This window comes from Podarcis muralis, chromosome 8 (assembly GCF_964188315.1).
Source record: "Podarcis muralis chromosome 8, rPodMur119.hap1.1, whole genome shotgun sequence".
Taxonomy (NCBI): Eukaryota; Metazoa; Chordata; class Lepidosauria; order Squamata; family Lacertidae; genus Podarcis; species Podarcis muralis.
Genome location: NC_135662.1, coordinates 22,420,492 through 22,443,318, shown reverse-complemented (window position 1 = coordinate 22,443,318; position 22,827 = coordinate 22,420,492). Strand labels below are relative to the sequence as shown.

At 40.5% G+C, this 22,827-nt stretch overlaps 1 protein-coding gene across 5 annotated transcripts in view; it reads left to right on the top strand.

The window, feature by feature from the left end:
* FZD6 (frizzled class receptor 6) overlaps positions 1-22,827 on the top strand; it is a 27,270-nt gene extending 4,443 nt beyond the window's left edge. For all 5 annotated transcript variants that reach the window (XM_028736335.2, XM_028736337.2, XM_028736338.2 and 2 more), the window contains exons 3-7: positions 7,690-7,886; positions 9,907-10,924; positions 12,937-13,085; positions 16,012-16,455; positions 18,027-22,827. In XM_028736335.2, coding sequence (XP_028592168.2) covers positions 7,690-7,886; positions 9,907-10,924; positions 12,937-13,085; positions 16,012-16,455; positions 18,027-18,189 — 1,971 coding nt within the window. In that variant the 3' untranslated portion in view covers positions 18,190-22,827. The remainder of the gene's footprint in view (positions 1-7,689; positions 7,887-9,906; positions 10,925-12,936; positions 13,086-16,011; positions 16,456-18,026) is intronic.

Here is a 22,827-nt window from a genome sequence, read left to right as displayed (position 1 = left end):
CGTCATAGTAAAGTTTTATGAGTGATAAAAGTAAAGTTCACTGGTGGAACTATTGGAAGGGAGTTTGAAAAAAGTAGAAAACATTGAAACTTTGTAATGCTATTATATGCAACTATGGTGTACCTGCTTTTGGAATACTTTGTATGCTTTCGGTTGGAATTAGTAGGGAGAGGATTTGAAAGCAGCAGGAAGTACAGCAATATAAAAATATAGTGTACCCACTTTAGAATACTTAGTGCAACTTTTGTGTAGTCCTACAAAAAGAACTTGAAAAGGTACAGAAAATGGTAACTATAGTGATAATGGCATGATGATGATGACTCATCCTTTAAAAGTCTTATGTCTTTAGCCATTGTCGTCATTCTCTGATTGTGAGCTTTTCCAGGATATCCACCTGTCACTATTTGAGAAAACAACAAAAAGTCTTGTAACACCTTAAAGACCAACACATACAGAGAGAGCACATGATGGAAGCATGAAGAAAGGGAAAATTAAACAAGTAGAAGAGTTGATAACCGAAATAATAGGTTTAAGCTGTTTTGATCTATAAAGATAATTCTCTGCACCATGCAGTGCTACTGTGAAATTGCTATCCTGATAGTCCTCAAAAACTATTTCTATAATGCCTCTTTGTTTCAGATAGGTTAACTTTGCATCATGCTTTCGGTCAGGCTAAATTGTCATACATTTAAGCAGTCTTCAACCTCGGCCAGTTTTATATTGTAATAGCTCAGTAGCATCAGCATACTGGTGATGAAACTGCTTCATCCCAAATCAATGCAGTCCACTTTCAGTTGTGACTAATAGCTCAGTTATTGGCTCTGCTTTGCTCCTTCCTTTGAGTGTTTGTTCCTGACTGGAATGTGTCCTTGAGCTCTGATAATGTTTCTTGCCTGCCTGAATAGAAGATAGAGAGGGGTATGTAGGAATTAGTATACTGTACAAATAAAATATTCATTGTCCTTTGCTTTGCCCACTTTTGCCTGTGACCCCTGGAAGGTTTCCCAGAAGGGAATGCAGCCCTCCGACCAAAGCCAGCCTGCTCGTGAGGTGGTATGAAGTGCCCACTTCAGGTGGCAGAAGCACAAGAGGCAGTGTTTCGCCCACCCCACTGAGTCCACCATCCCCAGAATACCCTCCCCTCTTGCCAGTGAGAGGGAGGCATTCCAGCATGTGGTGTTGCACCTTGTCTTCCCTGTTCCTGGACAGAGAAGCCAAGCAGCAACGCTTTGTGGAATTGCTCTGGCAGTGATGGGGGGGGGGGGTGCAGCGACAGAAGTGGTGAGAGGGTGTGGGAGCACACGGCAGCAATTCCCATTTTGCCTTAGGGTGGTAATGAAATGGGAGGGGCTGCTTTTCTGACTGAAAGTTTCCTCATCCCTGCATTATAGCAGGATAAGCTGCTAGTGCAAGCAGCCTGTATGCTCACTTGATATGGAGGGAAAAATGACTTCTTGCACCTTTTGGGGTTGTTTTTCTGCATGCATCTGAGGATGCTTCTCAATAAAAATAAAAAATATTCACATGGATCCCATCAAATTGCAGTTCAGTATGCCATCTGATAACTAGATTGAAAATGGTTTGGACCTAAGTTCCTACTTGGAAGTCAGTGTTCAGAGCCATGACCATGAGTATTATAAACTCTAAAACCACTGCTAATGGTGCCTCATAACTCACACCCAAGTGACTCTCCTCAGTTACTCATAAATCTGTACTTAGTGGTTCTCTCTGACCAAATGAATTTCTAACTTAGTTGCAAGTAGGGAGAATAAATTATCACTTGAAGTTAAGGATTGATTTGCTATCCCATCAGTTTGCTAAGATAACTGCAAATGCATTTTAATGTATCAACTGAACATTGCTGTCTGCTTTACATAACTGAATCTTAACGATGGAGATGAATTTTTAAAAATTAGTTCTGGGTATGGAAAGTAGCTGATGGGAAGCCTTGTGTGAGTCGCATTTCTCAATAATAGTTCCCAGTCTGGGAATGAGATCTCCTGCTCGGATTTGTTGAGAAGGTGAAAATATTACGGATTTTAAATATATGTGCTATTCCAAGAAATCTTTGGTATTCATTTTTTAATCAATATTTTATATAATTTTCTTACCAAAAAAGAGAACCTAATAATTTTATTTTCCAGGAAAACAACAACTCCCTTTCAATTGTCAGTTCTAATACAAGCTGCTTTGGGATTATAAAGCTGTAATTCATGTCATGGACATAGTTTAATGGCAAATAAAGGCCTTGTTTTAAAATCATAGATAAAAATGCAAACCATATATGACCCAGCTAAAATCCTATGGCTTACTGTTCTATTTCTTTAGTTCAGAAGTTGCCACTTCCATGTTGAGAGATACTATTGGTAGATGTACAGGCGTACTTTTTCTTTCTGTATAAGGTTGGTGGGTGAGAGAAGGAACCAGTGGGGTTCGAGACTGCAACACTCTTGTCAAAATTCTAAATGTTCCCATGGCCCCTGTGTTCATTGTATGCATGGAGTTATCCCAACCTTGCAAGAAAATTGTGACTCTGCCCAAAGTCGCACTCTCTTCAGTCTGAGCGGGGATATGGACTCAGCTCTCCCTGGTCAAAGACGAGTGCTCCAGCTGCTCTGGATCTTGAAACTTCTCTTGGGACATGGTCCATTAAATTTAAAATATAACTAGCGGTCTGTATGGGCAGTACTGTCACAGTTGCTTAACAAACAGCTTAATTAGGTAATGTGTTACATGCTTACTAGAAAGTTGAATTGCAAAGCAGAATGATGAGTCCCCTAACTTAAGTTGTAGAGGTTTGAAAAGCTAGCTTGGAAGTCAGGCTTGCTTTATGTGAAGTAATGCATACAGGGACGCGGACTTATAAAAAATATTGGGGGGGCCCGGGAAAGCTCATGAATAATAAATAAGCTCATGAATATGCAAATAAAGTGGCGGCGCCTCCTCGTGAGCGAATAGGGGAGAGCGTGCTGCGCCTATTAATCAGCTCCAAAGGAAATTGGGTGGAGCTTTTGCTCGGGAGGGAGGGCAGGAGGCATGCAGCCCGCCCCCCCTGTGCATTTTGGGCTGGGGGAGGGGCGGCGATGGCGCTCTGCTGGAGGGGCGCCGGAGATTATTGGGGGGGCAGAGCCCCCCCCAAATGAATTTTTGAGGGGGCTCGGGCCCCCTCAAGCCCCATGGAGTCGGCGCCTATGAATGCATATACATAGGTTAGAAAGGGATAATACATGTGATTGAGAGAAAAGCTATTTTTAAACATCATTCTTTCCTTTTGAAGAAAGTGAATGATGCTGCGCCTCCAGTTGACACAAATGTGAGTTGTCTTACTGAATGTGTGTAGCTTCCAAGTCCAGTGTTTTAACTTTAATACATTAGACCAGGGGTTGCTAACGCTCTTGGGCCTGTGGGTGCAGTTAGACTTCTGAGAAAAGGTTGTGGGCACCAGTCACACTTCATCTCACCCTTTGTAAGAATTGAAAGGTGCACTAGCTGCCTAGCCAAGAGATTATCCCCTCCTATCCATGCACATGCATGCAGCACAGACACACTTACATGCATACATATGTTTACACACATGTGATGCATCTGCACCCACACACTCTCCCTCAGCCAAGCAGCTAGACTTGAAAAGGGTTAATTTCCCCCCAAGCCTAATTAAGGATGAGTGTGATATTTCTGGAGAGTGCAGCTAGGGTTAGGGAAGTTCCAAGGCCACATTGTTCAGCTTTCTCCCCAGCTGCAATTGACAGGAAGACCACCCCTCCTCCATGCCACAGCAATTGTAGCATAGGGAGCATTTTTTTAATGGCTCACAGCTTTGAAGGGTTTTTCTCTCCTTGCTTGGAACACCACTCATCACCCCTGCCAAAGCACTGTGGGCTACCACAGATGGGTTTTTGAAACCTAATTTCAGCAGGAGGGTGGGGATACAGCTGTTGCCAGATTGGGAGGTGTCAAGGTCCTCTTATGGACACTAGGGGTGGCCTTGGTGTGTGCAGTGCCTGTGCGCACAACTTTCTAGTTGCAGTGGCTGATGTAAGTAGACTGACATATCTTATATTCCACCCAGAAACCCATGTTGCTGTCTTGGATCCAGTAATTTTGCTGGTGACTCATTAGTATGGTTTGGTGCCCAGTTGCCAGACTGTAGTTTGGTAATGATGAGCACGCCATAGGCTTGCCTACTCCTCTTCCTTCACCCTTCCTAATTAGCTTTAATTGAGGTCAGTGTTACATCTAACTGGCATGATCGCATTACCACTAATCATAGTTGGCTTGTAACCAGAGACAAGGACTTGAGGTGCTGACCTAGAGAGGGTGAGAGCCAAAAGGGGAGGGGAAGAACGCTTCTGAATGTTCAGTTACAAAACTATGGTTTGACAATGAAACTTTAATGGACTCTAGCCTAAGGCAAGTAATTGCCTTGTCTGTCACTCATATGGCCTCCCTGGCATTTGATTGGAACCTTTCAACTGATTTCACTTGCATTAAACCCAGAGAAACACCTTCACAGTTCTAAGATCACAAGGCAGTTGCATCTGTGAATATGCCGTGTATAAATGTTGAAAGCTGCAATAATTACATCATCTTGATCCTGATAGTGTGGTGTAAATGTAGGGGATAATTTGCTGGTTTTAGCCAGGAGAAGTTTGGATTCAAATACATACTTATACATGAAGCTCTTTGGGTGGTCTTGAGCATGTTTGTGGACTTAATTAGATAAACTTTGTTAGGTACAAAACCAAATTTTCAGTAGCACCAAGGACTACTGGGGAAAAGAAAACCCATGGTTTCTTTCTGTTTCTTTGTCCTAAGGTAAGTGGGGTTCAGATTGGAACCTAAATTAAGTTATTGCAGTGGTTTTTGATTGCCTCAGGCCTTGCTCCTGAGGCAGTGTACAGTCTGCAGTGCAGTGTGGTTTAAACATTTATACCTGATAATACATGTATGCTCCCCCATCTTCCCCAAAATGAAGTTGGCTTCTCTGCATCCCATGATGAATTCTGTTATCAAGAAACCATGAAAAAAGTAGAAGTACCTATACTCTTCCATTCAGTCATGTACTTTTCTCCTAGGAGAAATTGGGAGCAGGCCATAATCTACATATTCCCATTCTCTCCTCTTTCCTTCAGCGAGCAGTAATTTGAACACCAAATTTCCCCAGACCCTGAGAGACAAAACCCTCTTTAAATACTTAAGAAACAATTCTTAATTTCCTGTAGAGGAATGATCTCAGTTATTGTGCTTTCCACCACCCTCTCCATGCTAACAATTCAACCAGAGAACATGTTTTCCTCTGCTCTTGTTGTTGATGGTTGTTGGGAAATGTGGACTTCCCACGTTTATGGAAAGTTTCCAGTTGGCCTATTTAATGTATATGAACAGTAAAGGGAAAATATGTCTATTTATGCATCTTCCAGATGGCCATTGAATATAATAAGCAAAATAAAATTATTTCATGTAGGTAAGTATAGAACCTGGTACTTTGGAAAGCATCATCTGTCACTTTTAACAACTAGCAGAAGGAAATTACCAAATGCAAAGTGAGCAATAGGGCTCTGGATATTTAATTAAACATGTAACATGGTTACAAGAAACAAAATATGATGTGACTACTAGAGTATTCACAGTAGAAACCTGGAATTTATTACAGTGGCAGCAGCTACATTTCCTCATCCAACTGTTGCTGTCAGGTGTGGTTGTGTGTATATAAATACATATACACTTATTTCTCGTTATCTCCCCACCCCCAACATTTGATGCCTGCTAAAAATATTCTTGTTTAAACAAGCCTACACAGATGCTTAGAAAGTTGAAGTAATTTTAATCTGTTTTAGTATTTTAAGTTTTGTATGTGTTCAAGTAGGGTTGTATTTTTTTCCCTTGATTTTTTTTTGTTTTATCTTGTAAACTACTTTGAGGGTTTTTTTTTACAGTCAAGCAGTGCATAAATTTTATGAAATAAATAAAATAAACAGATGATGTCATTGAATTGAATTTTTGAATTGAATTTACTTTATTACGGTCACAGACCAGCATAAGCAAAACATCTAAATAAATAGCATAACATTGTGAGACTAAGCGGATAATTGTTAAATAAATGGGAGCAAGAACCAAATGTAGATTAAAACATATACCATACATAGAATATTTAATTAAGCATAAATAACGGATGAGTAAAATCTGATAATAAAAATTAAAAAGACCAGTTAAAACAGCTATATGGGGTGAGGCTTCAGAAGTGTGGATCTAACAATATGGGCCTTCAATTTAGGACTGAATTGTAGCATAGACCATCCTTTGACAAATATCTATCATGGCAGCGCAAAATCTGGTGATTGAATATGTGACTTCTGGGCTTTCGTCCTATATTAATAGGGAGATGTTGTGTTGTTCTGAACACCCAGGGAACCTATATAAGATGGGTTGGATAAAACTAGTTCGAATGTTTACTTACCTGGCAGGGGAGACACCTTGATCATGATGAAGTCATTCTATGCGTACATTCCTTAAACAAAGAGTCTATATATGCCTATAGAATGAAACTCTCAAAAGCCTTTTGGTGCTGAATTTCTTGCTCTGTGGGCTTGCTTTTTTGGTCAAGTTTTTTATTATTTCATTTTATAATGCATATAGAGCAAAGAGAACAATTATAACAGCAGATGAAAATTAAAAGATGAAAAACAAAACTATAAAATAGGCATGAGTACAGTTGCTCATGGGTTAAAATAACAAAGTCCAGGTAAAGACTATCAGCGTTATCAGATTATCAAGTATAGTTCTAGATTTACCAGGCTTGTCTTCAAAGAGGTTTGTCTTGGAAATGATGGTTCTTATATGCTAAATCATATAAAATGTGTCTGGAAGTTATAGTCCTTGTTGAAATCTCAGATTATGCATGGTTTTACCCCACTATACATATATTCTAGAGGTGAGTGGTACCAAGTGTCCAGTGTAAGATTTTGGGCTGTTTTACATTGAGTTGCAATGACTGTTCTTGCTGCCAAGATCATATATAGGACCAATTCTTTTTGACAATATATTTACATTGGTTTCATAAAAAAATATTCAGTAACATTAATTTTGGACAAGAAACAATAGTTTCTTTAGTAATGTTGATCATTTCTGTCAAAATTAAATTCCAGAAATCTTGCACAGTCTATGGGCTTTTAGCAGCTGCTGCAGTGGGCTTCTGTGGTTCTCCCTGGAGCCAACTGCTTCCTGATGTTTTAAAAAGTTTTATGTTGACCATGTTAAAGATAGATGGGAGTTGCATGAATCTAACTGGAAAGAAATTGCAAGATGCAAATGTCCAAATTCAATGTTTTGTAGTCACATCTTTCAATTCGGTGCACACTCCAGTTTTTTATATATACTTCCAAACTTATCTTTCCTCTGCTCAGCAAGATGCTCTAGGAATCTGGCATTGCCTTGAAGACTGTGTTTCCCTATGCAGGGCAACAGCAGCGGTAGGAGAGATGGGGAAATGTGAAACATGGCTATTGGCAAAGGCAGATGAGAGAAGATGAGCTGGAGTGCCCTCAACCTCCATTTAAACACTTGTTCCACTTCTGAAATCTCATGATTTACTTATCTTTTGTAACTCAAGTTCTGTAACAAGACAGTGTCAGTTTTACAAGAAAACTTTGTAGATGTGCTAATCAAAGTATCATTTTCCCTCTCCCAAAGGATTTCCTTCCTCTTCTGAATGTCCAGTGCTCACCAGATATTCATGCATTTCTTTGCAAAGCATTTGTGCCTGCCTGTTTGGATCAATCGCGTGTGATTCACCCATGCCGAAGTCTCTGTGAAAGAGTGTACTCTGACTGTAAACAAGTGATAAACACTTTTGGAATTAATTGGAATGAGGAGCTTGAATGCAGCAGGTACAGTGTTTTTAATTCTCTTTATTTCCAATGGATTTTACTCTGGCCTAAGACAAAGTTCTAATCCATACATTCATGCAATAAACTTCTCTTTGCTTGTTACATATCAGCGTGTGTGCCTCCTCCACACAGATGATCTTCTGTATAAACGGATGCTCTTTGTTGCAATCCATTTGTGTGATGACACCCAGCACCCCGAATTCATGCAGTTCTCCCATTACCCCCCTTTTTTGAGGGGGAACAGTTGTAAATTGGACTCCCTAGGATTATTTGTGATGAGAAGAGTGTGCCTGCTCTTTCAAGGGGAGAGAAGCACTGCCAGGTTTATGTGTATGCTTGGACCAAGTGTATATCTGATGAAGTGAATAAGCAAATTTGCTTTGCATATATATTTCAACCTAGACAGTTCAACTTTTCTGATCCCTTCTGTACAAGCTCTTTAGTGCTTTGGATTCTTGCTCATCCATATAGGAAACAGAGGTCATTACAGGACTAGCATGCATGGTAGTTGGTAAACAGCAGTCGAGGTGAGGAAGACTCTGAAGAATTAGGAAAAACTCATACCTTGAGCCCCCATCTCCTCAAAGATGAAGCACTTTGAAAGGAGAACTTTATTGTTGCCTTTTATTCTGCCATGGTCATCAAGCACATAATATGATATCTCCTATAAAGGACAACATGTGCATTTGGAGGCCACTTTATTTTAAAAGCATTTATAAAAAAGCATTTATAAATAGCTTTAATACTTTTTAAAAAATCTATGTGTTATACAACACATAAAGCAATGGAAGCAGTGGCCAGTCATGCCTGGGTAGCTCAGTTGGTTAAAGCGTGTTGCTGATAATGCCAAGGTTACAGGTCTGATCCCTGTATGGGACAGCTGCATATTTACAGGAGGCTGGACTAGATGGTTCTCATGGTCCCTTTGTTGTTGTTGTTTAGTCGTTTAGTCGTGTCCGACTCTTCATGACCCCATGGACCAGAGCACGCCAGGCACTTCTGTCTTCCACTGCCTCCCGCAGTTTGGTTAAACTCATGCTGGTAGCTTCGAGAGCACTGTCCAACCATCTCGTCCTCTGTCGTCCCCTTCTCCTTGTGCCCTCCATCTTTCCCAACATCAGGGTCTTTCCCAGAGAGTCTTCTCTTCTCATGAGGTGGCCAAAGTATTGGAGCCTCAGCTTCAGGATCTGTCCTTCCAGTGAGCACTCAGGGCTGATATCCTTAAGAATGGATAGGTTTGATCTTCTTGCAGTCCATGGGACTCTCAAGAGTCTCCTCCAGCACCACTCATGGTCCCTTACTTCTCTACAATTCTATGATTTTATGGCTGCATCTGTCAGGCAAGTGTTTGGCCTCAGCTATACTTGCTTTGGAAAACTCTTACAGTGACTACTCCAGTTCACTCTTCCTGGAGCTGCCTTGAAAGATGTTGGAAGAATGCTGCAGGTTGCCTCTTGACTGGCAAAGACCACAGCTATTTTAGCATACCTGTACTGGCTTTCTGTTAGCTTCTAGACCCTGTACAAAGTTTCAAAGAAAACTATTTAAAAAACCTATCTGCTCTGGGGTCTGCATAGACAAGCATTTCCTCTCATGTGTACCTCCCTGCTCCCTCAGATCTGTGGGCATGTACTGCTTCAAAGGGCACTTTTGTCCAGGGTTTTAATCCCTGCCAAATCAGCAAACAGGGACTGAATCCTATTGCCTTGGCTGCGCAATCTTGGAGCCCCTGATGGAGCAAGATTGGCTTGCAAGCTGGAGGCTCCTCACCCTTGTAATTGAGGTTATGTTTCCTTTTTAAAAAATCCGTTTTTATTCTTTGCGATTCCAGTCCCAGTCTAGTTTTATAACCAAGCATCTGAAGTATGTGCTTCTGTTATCTTCTTTTTTCTTTTTTTTCTTTTCTTTATAACTTGTATCTGGAAAAACCAATAAAAATATTGTTAAAAAAAAAAAGTGCTCTGAGCCTCTAGGCAAATAGCACTGAGTGGTCCCTCTGCATTTTCTCTTTCCTTTCTAGGTTGGAGGATTGTGATGAAACTGCTGCTGTCACTCCTTCTCTCACTACAAAATCTCATGACACTAAGAAGACTCCAGGACAGCCCCGAAGGGATTATGGATTTTGGTGTCCACGTCATCTACAGACCTCCAGTGGCCAAGGCTACAAGTTTTTGGGAATTGATCAGTGTGCACCCCCCTGTCCCAACATGTACTTCAGTAATCATGAGCTAGACGTCGCCAAAAGCTTCATTGGGATTGTTTCAATTTTTTGCCTTTGCGCGACCCTGTTCACATTCCTAACGTTTTTGATTGATGTTAAGCGGTTCAGATATCCAGAGAGGCCAATAATATACTATTCTGTTTGTTACAGCATAGTGTCTCTGGTGTACTTCCTTGGGTTTGTCCTGGGAAACAGAACTGCCTGTAATAAGGTAGATGAAAAACTGCAGCTTGGAGAGACAGTAGTTCTTGGTTCTCAGAACAAAGCCTGCACAATTGTTTTTATGGCTCTGTACTTTTTCACCATGGCTGGAACTGTGTGGTGGGTGATCCTCACAGTCACTTGGTTCCTAGCTGCCGGACGAAAGTGGAGCTGTGAAGCTATTGAGCAAAAGGCAATGTGGTTCCATGCAATTGCCTGGGGCATGCCTGGCTTTCTCACCATTATGCTGCTTGCCATGAACAAAGTGGAAGGTGACAACATCAGCGGTGTTTGTTTCGTTGGCCTCTATGACCTGGATGCTTCCAGATACTTTGTCCTTTTGCCTTTGTGCCTTTGTGTCTTTGTTGGATTGTCTCTCCTCTTAGCAGGCATAATTTCTCTAAATCACGTGCGGCAAGTTATACAGAATGATGGCAGGAATCAAGAAAAGCTGAAGAAATTCATGATTCGAATCGGTGTCTTCAGTGGCTTATACCTGGTACCATTAGTGATGCTCTTGGGATGTTATATCTACGAGCAGGTGTACAGGAAGATCTGGGAAACCACTTGGGTTTATGACCATTGTGTTAAGTTCCATATACCTTGCCCTTATCAGGTAAGGGTGAAATACTTGCACAATTTATACCTCAATAATTAAGAATATTGATGTCTCTTACTGCTGCTGCACATGTATGCAATGCTGGGGATTTGATTGCAGCAACAACTGCGATACTTCTTTGTCTATTGTTCTTCAGTGCTACTAAAGCCTCTGAGTGGTCCTACCCTAGTGTTCAATGTGGAATCCAGTCTTCCTCCGATCAGTATTGTCCTAGAAAGTATAAACTCTGAGTACAAAGCAATGGAATAAATTTCTCTTTAGAACCCTCCTTGAAGATGTTAGTGACTTCTAGCTATGATTTCCTAAGAAGAAAATTTAAAAAGACTGTCTAAAAACAACAGCAAAACTAATATGCTGCTGACAATAATCCTTCAGATTTTACACCCATCTGTTTGTTGCTTAAAACATGTTTTTCTTCCCACTGAAATAGGTGGGAAAGTTATCTACATTGCATATTAAAGTGAGGTTTTAAGTCACGCAAAAATGGGGGGAAAATGAAAACAGAAGTTTATACTTGTAGATTGCAAACTCTGATCTAGTTATAACTAGGGAAATGTTAATTCATTTTGGCTGCTTATGTAGTTCCCTCCAGATGTGAACTTCCATCAGCCCCAGGCAGCACAGCCCAATGGTCAGGGATTATGGAAGCTCTAGTCCCCAACATCAAGAGGGACCACTTTGACTATCCCAACCTAGATGCATACTGCATTTATTCCAACATAAGGATTATTTAAGCAAAAATACTTATAGCAGAGCATTTCCTTTTTAGTGGTATTACTTTATTACATTCAGCTTGGTCCAAGCTTTTTAAAATAACTATTTACTCAAAATAATATTTCTGGCATCAGCTAGTTAATGATCCTCAAGCTAATAAAAATAGGCCAGGGTTGGTAATGGAGAGACCTGAGATGGCCAAGCTAATACAAAATAAAAATCTGAGCACTAGGTAAGACAGACAAGTTAGCTCTTGAGTTAAATATCATTGCCCTTTTTTGAGCCTGTTCTTTACGAGAGAGGATTAATTTTGCAGCGAACAGCAGAAAAGACACTGGTACATACCCCCAAGGCACTCTGAAAATCCTGCCACCTCTAATTAACTTCAGCCCATCAGTTCCTTCGTCTTTCCTGTGTACTCAGATGACACAACTGTGTTACTTTACAGAGTATCACTAAAGAAATTGGTTAGTACTGAGCACTTTAGAAGAATTAGCTACACTTGTTATGCATTTCTTCCTTCTATACAGCTGTGGCCACATTTTTTGTGACTTAACTGTATCTGCCTTCAACATTTAAGAACACAGGCAAGTTCTAAAGAAGTTTCTTCAGGCTTCTCCTAAGGGATTTCTGGAATTGTAGTTTTGTGATGCTGGAGTAACTTAACTCTAAAGTGTTGTGTTTTTTCTCTTATTAATACATTTTTCCTCCATTCTAGCAGGGGTTTCAATGCAAACCCCATCATGATCCTGGAGCAAGGCAAACTTCCACTCCCCACCAACTACTGGGCAGGGGGAGCACACCTTGCTCCAGCAAAAGAACAGTGGGGAGCTCACTTTAATCTCGCCATTGTTCCTTTGAAGTCATGCAGGCACTGGCCTCACAAATATGGCAGGTGTGGGTGCTTTGCCGGAAAATGCCTAACAGGCCGAACTGGGACCCCTGGCAGGCCAAAGTTGGCTACAGACTGGGTTCCCTACCCTGAGGCTTATTTCTTATTTTTGTGTCATTTTATAAATAAATTAAAATCACACCATTCAGTACTGTGTCATAGCATCATATTATCCCTGCTTACACTTGCAGCATTTCATTTTCTGGAGTTTCGATGACAACATAATGTGATTAAGCTATTTTAAGTGTGTAGCATAGGCACAGTAAAGTTGTTTAAGCCTGAGTGCAGCTTAGTTGATATAAAACTGCAAACTTCTGTATCACTATTCATTTTCTGCTTTGAAGTATAGGGTCGGAAAACCATTTTTCTATTGTATTTTTAATGAATGGTTATTGTTTTCCAGGTCAAGATATTGGCAAGGCCAGAAATAATTTTGTTTCTGATGAAATACCTTATGACTTTAATTGTTGGCATCTCTCCAGTTTTCTGGGTGGGAAGCAAGAAGACTTGCTCAGAATGGGCAAGTTTCTTCAACAGGAATCGCAAAAGAGAGTAAGGCGCATTTTTTGTGGTAATATTTATTGTAAAAACAACAATGTAAAATTAGTGGGCACTTTTAATTGGTGTGTTCTAAAAATGTGTGTGTGTGTGTGTGAGAGAGAGAGAGAGAGAGAGAGAGAGAGAGAGAGAGAGAGAAAATGCATCTTGGATTGCTTCCTGACTTTGTTCATAGGATTGCAGGTTGTTTTTAAAAAATCCCCACCCCCGAAAACATGTGGTCTCTCATCTTTGATGTGGAACTTCCTGTAGTCATCATTGTTTAAGTGCCGCCTCCCTGCCTCACATGTGAACCTGCAGTGAATTGGAACTTATGGGCAATACCAACTGCAAGGTCTGGAAGTGCCCTCACATGGGGGATTTTTAAAAGCTGTAGTTAGCCAGATGCTGAATTTCCTCCCAAACCAAATCTTCCTAGGTAAACGGGCCATTTTTTCTCCTTTTGCAAAAGAGGCTGAGCAGTTTAATCCTGAGCAGCAGGGGTCTGACTTGGTCAAATTTTGTATCTGCTTTCTCACAGCCTGTATTATTAGCATGAATGTTTTAATGCTATGCCATATTTTTATATAGTCTTTCTTGATGCTTGGCATTGCATAATTATTTGGAGATTGATCTCAGGAAGAGGAGAAATTGACAATAATATTTTCTCTAAGCTCCCACAGAGTGGTCTGTTCTTCAGTTTAAATTCTTCTGGAGTATATTTTGAACAGTTTTATGTAGGCTATGTGTAAGTTCCCTTGGGAATACTTTTTTCCATTACTCTCCTTTGCATCCTGAATTCTTAATATGGCTTTTAGATTTCTGTATTTCTTTAAATTTCTTTAGTCAAGGTTTGCAAGCAATTATCTTCAACTCCTTCAGCCCACATTCCTTTACAATGAAGATGTATATTCCTTTCCATATTCCTTCTTTTTCCATTATTGTATAGCTATTTCATATGTGTGTCTTAGCAAAGTGATGTTCTCTACCGAAATACAGCCCCTTATTACCCTGCTAGTTTGTCCCAGGTAGTCAGATTTATTTACCCACATCCCGAGTGTTGTTACTTTAAGGTAAATATTGCAATTTTTTAAACTAAAAACTACTGTTGCTTGCATGTACAACCATATTATGCAGTAATGTGAAACCTGGAGCACCATTTCTGGCCACTGAGTGAGTTGCTGTGATTTGATGAATATTCCAATACTTCAATGCATTAATGGCTACAATTTTGGCAAATGATACAGATTATGTGAGGAAAGTGAAAAGCCAGTTTCAGGCAATTTAGGATTCTGTGGTGAGGGCAGGCAATAAGAGTGAAGACTTAAGGAGCAGAGTGGGCCAAGTGTAGAGCAGGGTTTCCCAAACTTGGGTCTCCAGCTGTTTTTGGACTACAATTCCTATCATCCCTGTCCACTGGTCCTGCTAGCTAGGGATGATGGGAGCAAGTTAATCATGATAATATTGCATGTTAATCATGATAATATAATCATGATCAATACTAGTTGCAAGGGAGGCTATTGCCCTGATGTCCCTCTTGTGAGCTTCTTACAGGTTCTGTGAACCGCCCTGAAACCTCCAGGGGCAGTATATAAATTCAATAAATAAAATAAATAAAAATATCTGCCTGCCTCTGGTATAGAACCAGATGGATCTTTCATTTGATTCACTAGGGAAGTTATTGAAGGGCAAAGAGATGAAGACATGGATAAAGATAAAATACAGGTGTAGAAAACTTCCCAACAGACCTAGTGTCTGATAAAGTTGTGTGTTTTCTGTACCAAGAGAGTGGCTGAGTAAGTAAGAATTAAGGGAGAACTAAGTTTCTTATACTTGCAGGATTGTGGCTCCAATGCTACTTGCATAGAATATTGAACATGGGCCTGTGGTGCCAACTTGGCAGTTAACTTGCTCAATGTCCTGGAGCAAATCATGCACTCTCAGGTCCCTTCTTGTAATGAAAACATTTGAAAAAAGGCAGTAGCTCTTAAAACGACTGTAGCATGATCTTGTGCACTAGATAAGATATTTCCACCCCTTTGTAAAGATGGGAGTGGAGCAATAAATAGTTTATAGACTTGCTCCATATAAGTGGAGGGGCATCTGGCTTTGATACCAGTACATGTGAGAAGGACCTAGGGGTTTTAGTAGACCAGAAGATCAACATGAGTCAACAGCGTGATGCAGCAGCAAAAAAAGCTAATTCAATTCTAGACTGCATCAACAGAAAGATAGTGTCCAGATCAAGGGAAATAATAATTACCACTCTGTTCTGCCTTGGTCAGACCACAGTTGGACTATGTCCAATTCTGGGCATCACAGTTTTAAGATGGATATTGGCAAGCTGGAACATGTGCAGAGGGAAGGCTACTAAGGTGATAAAAGGTCTGGAAACCAATCCTTATGAGAAGCAGTTGAGGGAGTTAGATATGTTTAGTCTGGAGAAAGCAGAGATTATATGATAGCCAGCTGGAAATATCTGTAGGGTGTCACATGGATAATGGAGCAAGCTTGTTTTCTCCTGCTCCGGAGGGTATGTAGGACCCAAACTAATGGATTCAAATTACCAGAAAGGAGATTCTGATTAAACATTAGTAATACCTTTCTGACAGTAAGAGGTGTTTGACAATAGAACAGGCTACCGTAGAAGGCGGTAGGCTCTCCTTTAATGGAGATTTTAAAATAGAGGCTGAAGGTTCATTTGGTAGGGATTCTTTAGCTGTAATTCCTTCATTGCAGAGAGTTGGACTAGATGATCCATTGGGTCCCTTCCAGCTCTAGAATTCTATGAAAGAAAGTAAAAAATGAGTCAAGAGAGCCGTCTTTCACATCTTAAAATTGGTAGTTTTGACAATGACTTCAGCAAGATGTTTGCACATCTGAATGCAATTAGCATTGCATTCAGGGTTGTAATCACCATGTATTGTCTTCTCCCAATCAGTCCAATCAGTGAAAGCCGAAGAGTATTGCAAGAGTCATGTGAATTTTTCTTGAAGCACAACTCTAAAGCGAAGCACAAAAAGAAGCACTACAAATCCAGCTCTCACAAACTGAAGGTGATTTCAAAGTCAATGGGGACCAGTACAGCTGTCACAACCAATCACGGAACTTCTGCCATGGCCATCGCAAACCATGATTACTTAAGCCAAGACACGTTCACTGAGATCAAAAGCTGTCCTGAAACATCTGAGAGAGAGATGGAAGCAGATGGAACGGCCAGCCAGAAAGTGAAAGAGGAAGAGTTTGCCTGCAGCGAACAAAGTGCACTGCACATGTTACCTAGCCCTAAAGTGGCTTTGGAACAGCTAGAAAAGAGAGGGAAGGCAGACAACACACAGGATATTGCCAGCTTATCTGAAAGCATGAAAAGAATGGTCGAAGGAAGGTAATTGCCTTTCCCTTAATTTTATGTGTTTTTAACTATTGCATGCTAGTTGTTACTACCATCAGAAGAGAAAAGTACTGCATTTTACTTTAAAATAGCAGGAAATGGAAAATAAATCTTGCAAACAAAGCTTTTTATCCCATGGAGCTGCATTATCTGCACTGGAGTGGGCACCTAAACCAATCTTTAAGCAAAGGTAGCTACATTGTCTTAGACACCACACCTCTGAACACCTGAATATAGAATGCAAGGTGTAATTGTTCAGATACTTTGCTAGAATTTATGAGGAGACAAGCCAAAGTAGAAGATATTATCAGTGAGACCTCTAAGCAGTTCAGGATAAAATCAAGGGCCCAGTTGGATGAAATGCTACGACAAAGACTCTGAACCAGTGTGGGAGCCTGTGCACTCCCGTTGGATTAGATCTGGGAGACCTGACTTAGGTTTGCACAAGGTGTCTCAGTGTCCTTACATTTCAGTTATGCATCTATAAAAAGACTCAACTCCCACAAAACAGCATAAATATTGTAAAAATTCAGTGCACACTGATAAATTATGAAAACAAATGTTATTTTACTTTAATGAAGCTAAATTTGTGTTTTGGTCCATCTTGATACCCAAATATTCTATTTTCATTAAGCCTTTCTTAACAATGTAGCCAATCATGTAGCAAAGACAAAGGTCCCATGCTCTTGGCGCTGAAGCAGGATCTGGAGTTTGCTGGGTTATACTGTAAGAATCCTGATCAGTGTTTGAAACTCCCATTGTTCTAGGCGCGTTATGTGACAGGGAATTTCATTAGTGCAAGCAGTTTCTGAGCTCTGGGCACAGTACTGTGCCTAAAATTTCAGATTAAAACTGCAGAGTGGGAGGAAAGGAGGACTTTTTCTGCCTCCCCCTTCCCCCTTTCTGAAGAATGTTAGGGAGGTGGGCAGGGGAAGGAGTAGACCATGTGAAAAATGAACATGATATTTTAGTTGCAGTTTATTCATTTTCAGCTTTGTATTTTGTACAGGCACACTTTTTAAAAAACATTCCATTGTTACTCCCATAACCTAGGTTTAAGGTGCCATTTTGCTCCTAGCTTTCATATCTCAATTTCTAACACTGATCCTGATGCCTGATTCAAAGACAAATGTAGCCCATGTTGTTAGTTCTGAGTGATAGCAGCTTTTCTACTAAAGGCGTTTTCCATCCCTGCTACCCAAAAACTTTTGTTGAAAACTGCATGTCTAATAATCAATTCCTGTCAAATATGTGACCGATTTTTTAAACTTGAGTGTTTGTTTTGTTTGCAGCAGGGATGGGGAAACTGTGGCCCTTCAGATGTTGCTGGACTCCATCTCCCATCAGCCCCACCCAACATGTCCAATGGTTAGGGATGATGGGAGTTTTAGTACATCAACAACAACTAGAAGCCATAGATTCCCCATCCCTGATTTACAGCAATTATATAGGCCGCCTAGTAACATCATTCTCTGAGTAGTTCATAGGACCTTGTGTTTTTAAAAAGATGTTATCATCTGTTTCAATGTAGAATGCCTTTTCTTTCTTTTGTATGCATATAACAGGACAACTCCTAGAAGTGATCTAATTGAATCCCTTCCCCTCCAAGTTGGTCATCCGCACCTTGATGTTTCCCAGCCAGGCAGTCCCAAGGGGTCAGTCTTGTTTGCCCATTCCTCTTCAGATTCAAGGAAAGCTCAGGAGTCTGGTCATAGTTCAAACGCTTAAAAAGGCGAAATTGCTACGTGAGTCATTTCAGCTCATGGATGGAATCTGTGTTACACTGGAAATGACTGTTGCGCTCTGCTTTGCAAGGAGGTGCCACAATATCCTCCTTGGTCGCACTTCAGGTAAAGCTAAAATTGCATTGTGAGGGGCTAGCAACAGCTTCCTCTTCAAACTTTGGACATGTCCTAGCTAGCAGTAAGTTTGATATGAAAAAGATGATGAATAAGTAAGTACTGCTTTTTATAACCTTTATGTCAAACTGCATTGCAGTAGTGGAGATGGAAGGTATCTTGAGCTGTGTTATAAAACTACCACCTCCTTCTAGCAGTGCTATTTACTGTATCATAAATAAGTGGGTCACACAGGGGCAGGGGAAAGCTGATGCAACATGTGAGAATAACACCATGGTCCCATTCTTGGAGAATTGGCTTAAGCTGCAAAGTACAAGCAATGACTTGAGCACTTGTGGCTGAAGCATAGCCCAGTGTCTGCCTTTGCTGCTCTTATCAGCCAGCTCTGACCTGCAGGCCACAGAATCCCTTAGCCCTAGGTTCTCCAGTATGGTGCCAGTGGATACTACATCTCCATCAGAAGCCCCCCATGGAACTTACCAAGGTATCTCTCTATTTTGGTTTTCGGCGGGGTTGAATTTTTCATTTGTCTTATTTTTGGGGGGGAGGGGTTCTTTTGTGAAATGGGGATTTCTCAAATGCCCCTTTCTTATTATCACATCTGGCAAGTACACATGTACATCCACTTCTGATTTCTGTGGTCCAACAGCCCATGGGATGCTGCTGAGAAATGTAGTAGGGACCCTGCCTTTGCCTCTGCCCAAGCTGTGCAACTGTCTTTATGAATTACAACTGTATTGTAAGAATATTGGGTGGTCACTGGTGCAGATGCTTCTGTGCAGGTATTTGTATTGGGTCTAGTAGACCAGCTATTTTCGTAAAAAATAAAAAAATAAATCTTAGGTGCAATGGCTCATAATTTTTGGGCCAGTAGTAATATTTTATGTTATGGTCTAAACACTGAAATGGAAAGGGACTCTTGAATCAAAACCAGTTTTGAAAGTAGCTACTTTTATACAAGTATAGCACAGATCAATTGTTTCTCTTACATGACAGGATGCTTTGTTATATACCTGTCTCCTACCCTTCATTATTATTGTTATTATGCTCAAGTAAGGTAAGGTGGGGAGTGGTGAAGCCAACCACTGTTCAGATATTACAGGTAATAACATTGGAATTTACTTAACCTCAGTATTTCTACTCAGGGTAGTACCTTTCAAATCTGAGGCTTGAGCACAATCTAATAGTAGCTTATATTTTATAAAGTGAGATTCTGCATGAATTGGTTATTGAACCTCATTCCCTCCCTTCCCTTCCCTTCCTTTCCCTCCTATCAGAATAGGCCTTTGGGAGAACATATAGATCATAGTACCTATGAAGCTAATTTCCTAGCCTTTTGTAGTTTTGAGGATCTAAGCTGTAACGTATAAATATTTTTTACTTTTTTCTATTAGATTGCAAAATGGGAGAACTGTGTGTTACTTTGCTAGAAGTCATTCAGTCCTGATCTTTGCATTTTAAACATCATTTTTTTGTGATTTCTGAGTCCATTTTTTGATCATTTATAGATAAATCAGCTTTGAAGCATCAACTGATTAAAACAAGCACTTTCTACTATTCTAGTCTACAGGTAGAATCTACAAAAACCAAATCTGTCTGGTTCTACCTGATATAGTTGCAGCTTTCTCCATAATATAGCACTTATTCCAGAGCTGTAAAACAGCCCCTGGGCTGCTTAGATATTCTGGGTCAAGGCAGTAAAGACCATTCAGACAACTTTCATGGCTCCCAACCCTAGTGCTTTAAGCTTATTCCCACTAGCCCTTGGGATTTCTGCGCCGTGTCCCTACCTGGCAATGATATAAAAAACATCCAGTAGTCCTACAGCAAAGCTTGCTTTCACTTGTTTAGGAAGAAACTGGTAGGGTATCCTGTAGAAGACTGGAAATAGCAATCTTGTCTCTTTAAATTCAGTTGAATTGCAGCAGTTGGGGTTTGCTGCTTGTCTAGAAAGGTGCATATCAAGGACCCGGATCCTGCGATCAACATTCTAGGACTTTCTTTGTGTGCCCCTTCCACAAGAGGTGCAGAGGGTGGCAACACAAGAACAGACCTTTTCTACTGTAGTTCCCTGTTTATGGAATGCTCACCCCAAGGCGCCTTCATTGCATCTCTTTAGGCACCAGGTGAAATGTTTTTCTATAGCCAGGCCTTGGGCTGATTAACATGCAATGGATGGCCTTTTAAATATGTTTGTGAAAGGGGGGTTTATTGGTATGTTTTTGTTACACATTTTGTGTTCTCGTTTGTATTTTTATGTTGTGAACCACCCTGTGATCTTTGAATGAAGGGTGGTATACAAATTCAATAAATAAATATACTGAGTGTATGTTTGTGCAGCTCTGAAGCACAAGGGCAGGACATTTATCAAGGAAAGGGTGTGATTATGCTTAGCAGGGCTTGGGTAAACTGTCCTGGGTATTTCCCCTTTGATGCTGAAGTCACTTGCAGTTTCACTGGATCATATTTCCTCTGCATTCAATTTAACTGACCGCAGGCTCCAGTATCTCCAACCCTGCTGTGGCTCAGGAATGTTGTATTCTTTCCAATCCCCTTGCCCTTTTGACTGCATGGCCCTTGTAACTAAGGTATTGCGGCACTGAGTTAGGTTGCGTGCATAGCAATCAAGCAAAAGAAGTCAAACAATTTGGATGTTGTAGCAGTACTCTTGCCCTTTGCCACTTCTCATAAAAGAGCAGAAGGAAGCACAGCCAAGTCTCTCTTCATCTTTCTTTACAATTTGTTCCTTTCGCAGGTAGGGTAGGGCAGTTGTGCTTCCTTGCTAAAAGGCTGCAGAAGATGCCCCTATACTTTAGAATATTTCCTGGATTTTACACAGGGTCTTGTCTCCTTATGCCAAGCACAGCATAATGTGGTAGAGCCCTACATCTTTTCCAAGTCAGTTGTAATGATAAAAAATGAGTCAAAAGCCTGGCCCACAATGATATACACTGTGCAGTTTACAATAGTTACATAATGTGACTTTAACAACTGCATTTTGAAGACTAATCTGCTGTGGGTCTAGTGAAAGCTAATGTTTTGTGATGCACTAATTCTGGGTAGCAAAATAAATTAAGTTGTTTGTGTGCAGCCATCTTGGGATAATAGTCCTCACCTGTTGTCAGGAGTCAATGATTACAGTTAGCCCTGTTGCCACGGCAGCCATAAATTTAATGCTTCTCAGCAGCCTGCACCAATAAGCCACTGTAATATTTTGCTCCTTAAACAAAATGTATCTGTTTCTCCTCTTCAGCCACTGCTAAACCTGCCTTGCTAAACCTGCCATGCCTTCCCCAAGCCTCTGACTGAACTGGAGGTAGCTGCTCCATCTTAAAGTCATTTTCCTTGTGTGCTCAGGTTCTGTAGCTGGATCAGGCTAAAGGCCCATCTAGTCTAGCATCCTGATCTCACAATGGCCAACCACATGCCTGTGGGAAGCCCCAACTTCTTCACTAGTACTCTCTCCGCACTTGTCATTCCTATCAAGTGGTATTCAGAGGTACAGCGCCTCCAACATTTGAGGCAGAACATAGCCCTCATGGCTCGTAGCCACTGATAGCTGCTATTCTCCATGAATTTGTCTAATCCTCTTTTAAAGAAGGTGGCCTTCTCTACATCTTGCTTCCACAGCACCTGCTCATTTATTTTAACTGCACATTCCTCAGTTCCAAACGAAAAGCTGCCTTGATGTTGTTGAATTTAAAATTCCAAATAGAACAAGTGTTGAATTTCTAAATAGAACAAGTGTTGGATAATGCCAGAGGGGGGAGAAGCCTTTCAATCTGTCCTGTAAGCACCCCTTTCATTCTGAATTGTAATTGTGAGGAATATACATTACATTTGGCTCAGTGGAAAGAGCAAAGCACTGTGCCTTTGTTCAGATGCACTTTTTGCCATTCCTGCTGTCTTACAGAAATTATTGTTGGCTACTCAGCCCAACTGCATTTTACGCTCTTAGGTAAGTAGTGCTAACAGAGACAAGGGTGATTATAACTGAGCTCTTATCTATGACACTAACATTCACTTGTTTTTATAGCTCTTCGTCTTTGTAAGTGGCTTTGTGTGTTTTTTAAAGAAAGCACTCCCAGTTTCTTTGTTTTTCAACATTCCACTTTGTGCAACATCATTTGGTTGTCTTGGACACCAAGTAAAACTATATTATAGAAAAGAAATGTAAATGGCAACTGAATAAGGAAGATAGTTCTGATGGATCAAATTGTTTCCTGTTATAACAATGTATTGAATTTTGAATGTATTATGTTCTCTGCATTTTATAACTTTGTAACTTATTGCCTTTAACAAAGACTATTGGTGGTTTAACTGGATATTTCCTTATTTTCAGAACATACTATTCTTCCAATAACTAGAGAGACTTTCAAAGTTGTAAATATTCTCTGTAGAAAAACAATTTTTCTTTTATTGGCACATCTGATTTTTTAAAAAAATGTCTGCAATTTGGCATATGTATTTTTACTATTGGTCAATAAAGTTTTCTATACTGTAAAAA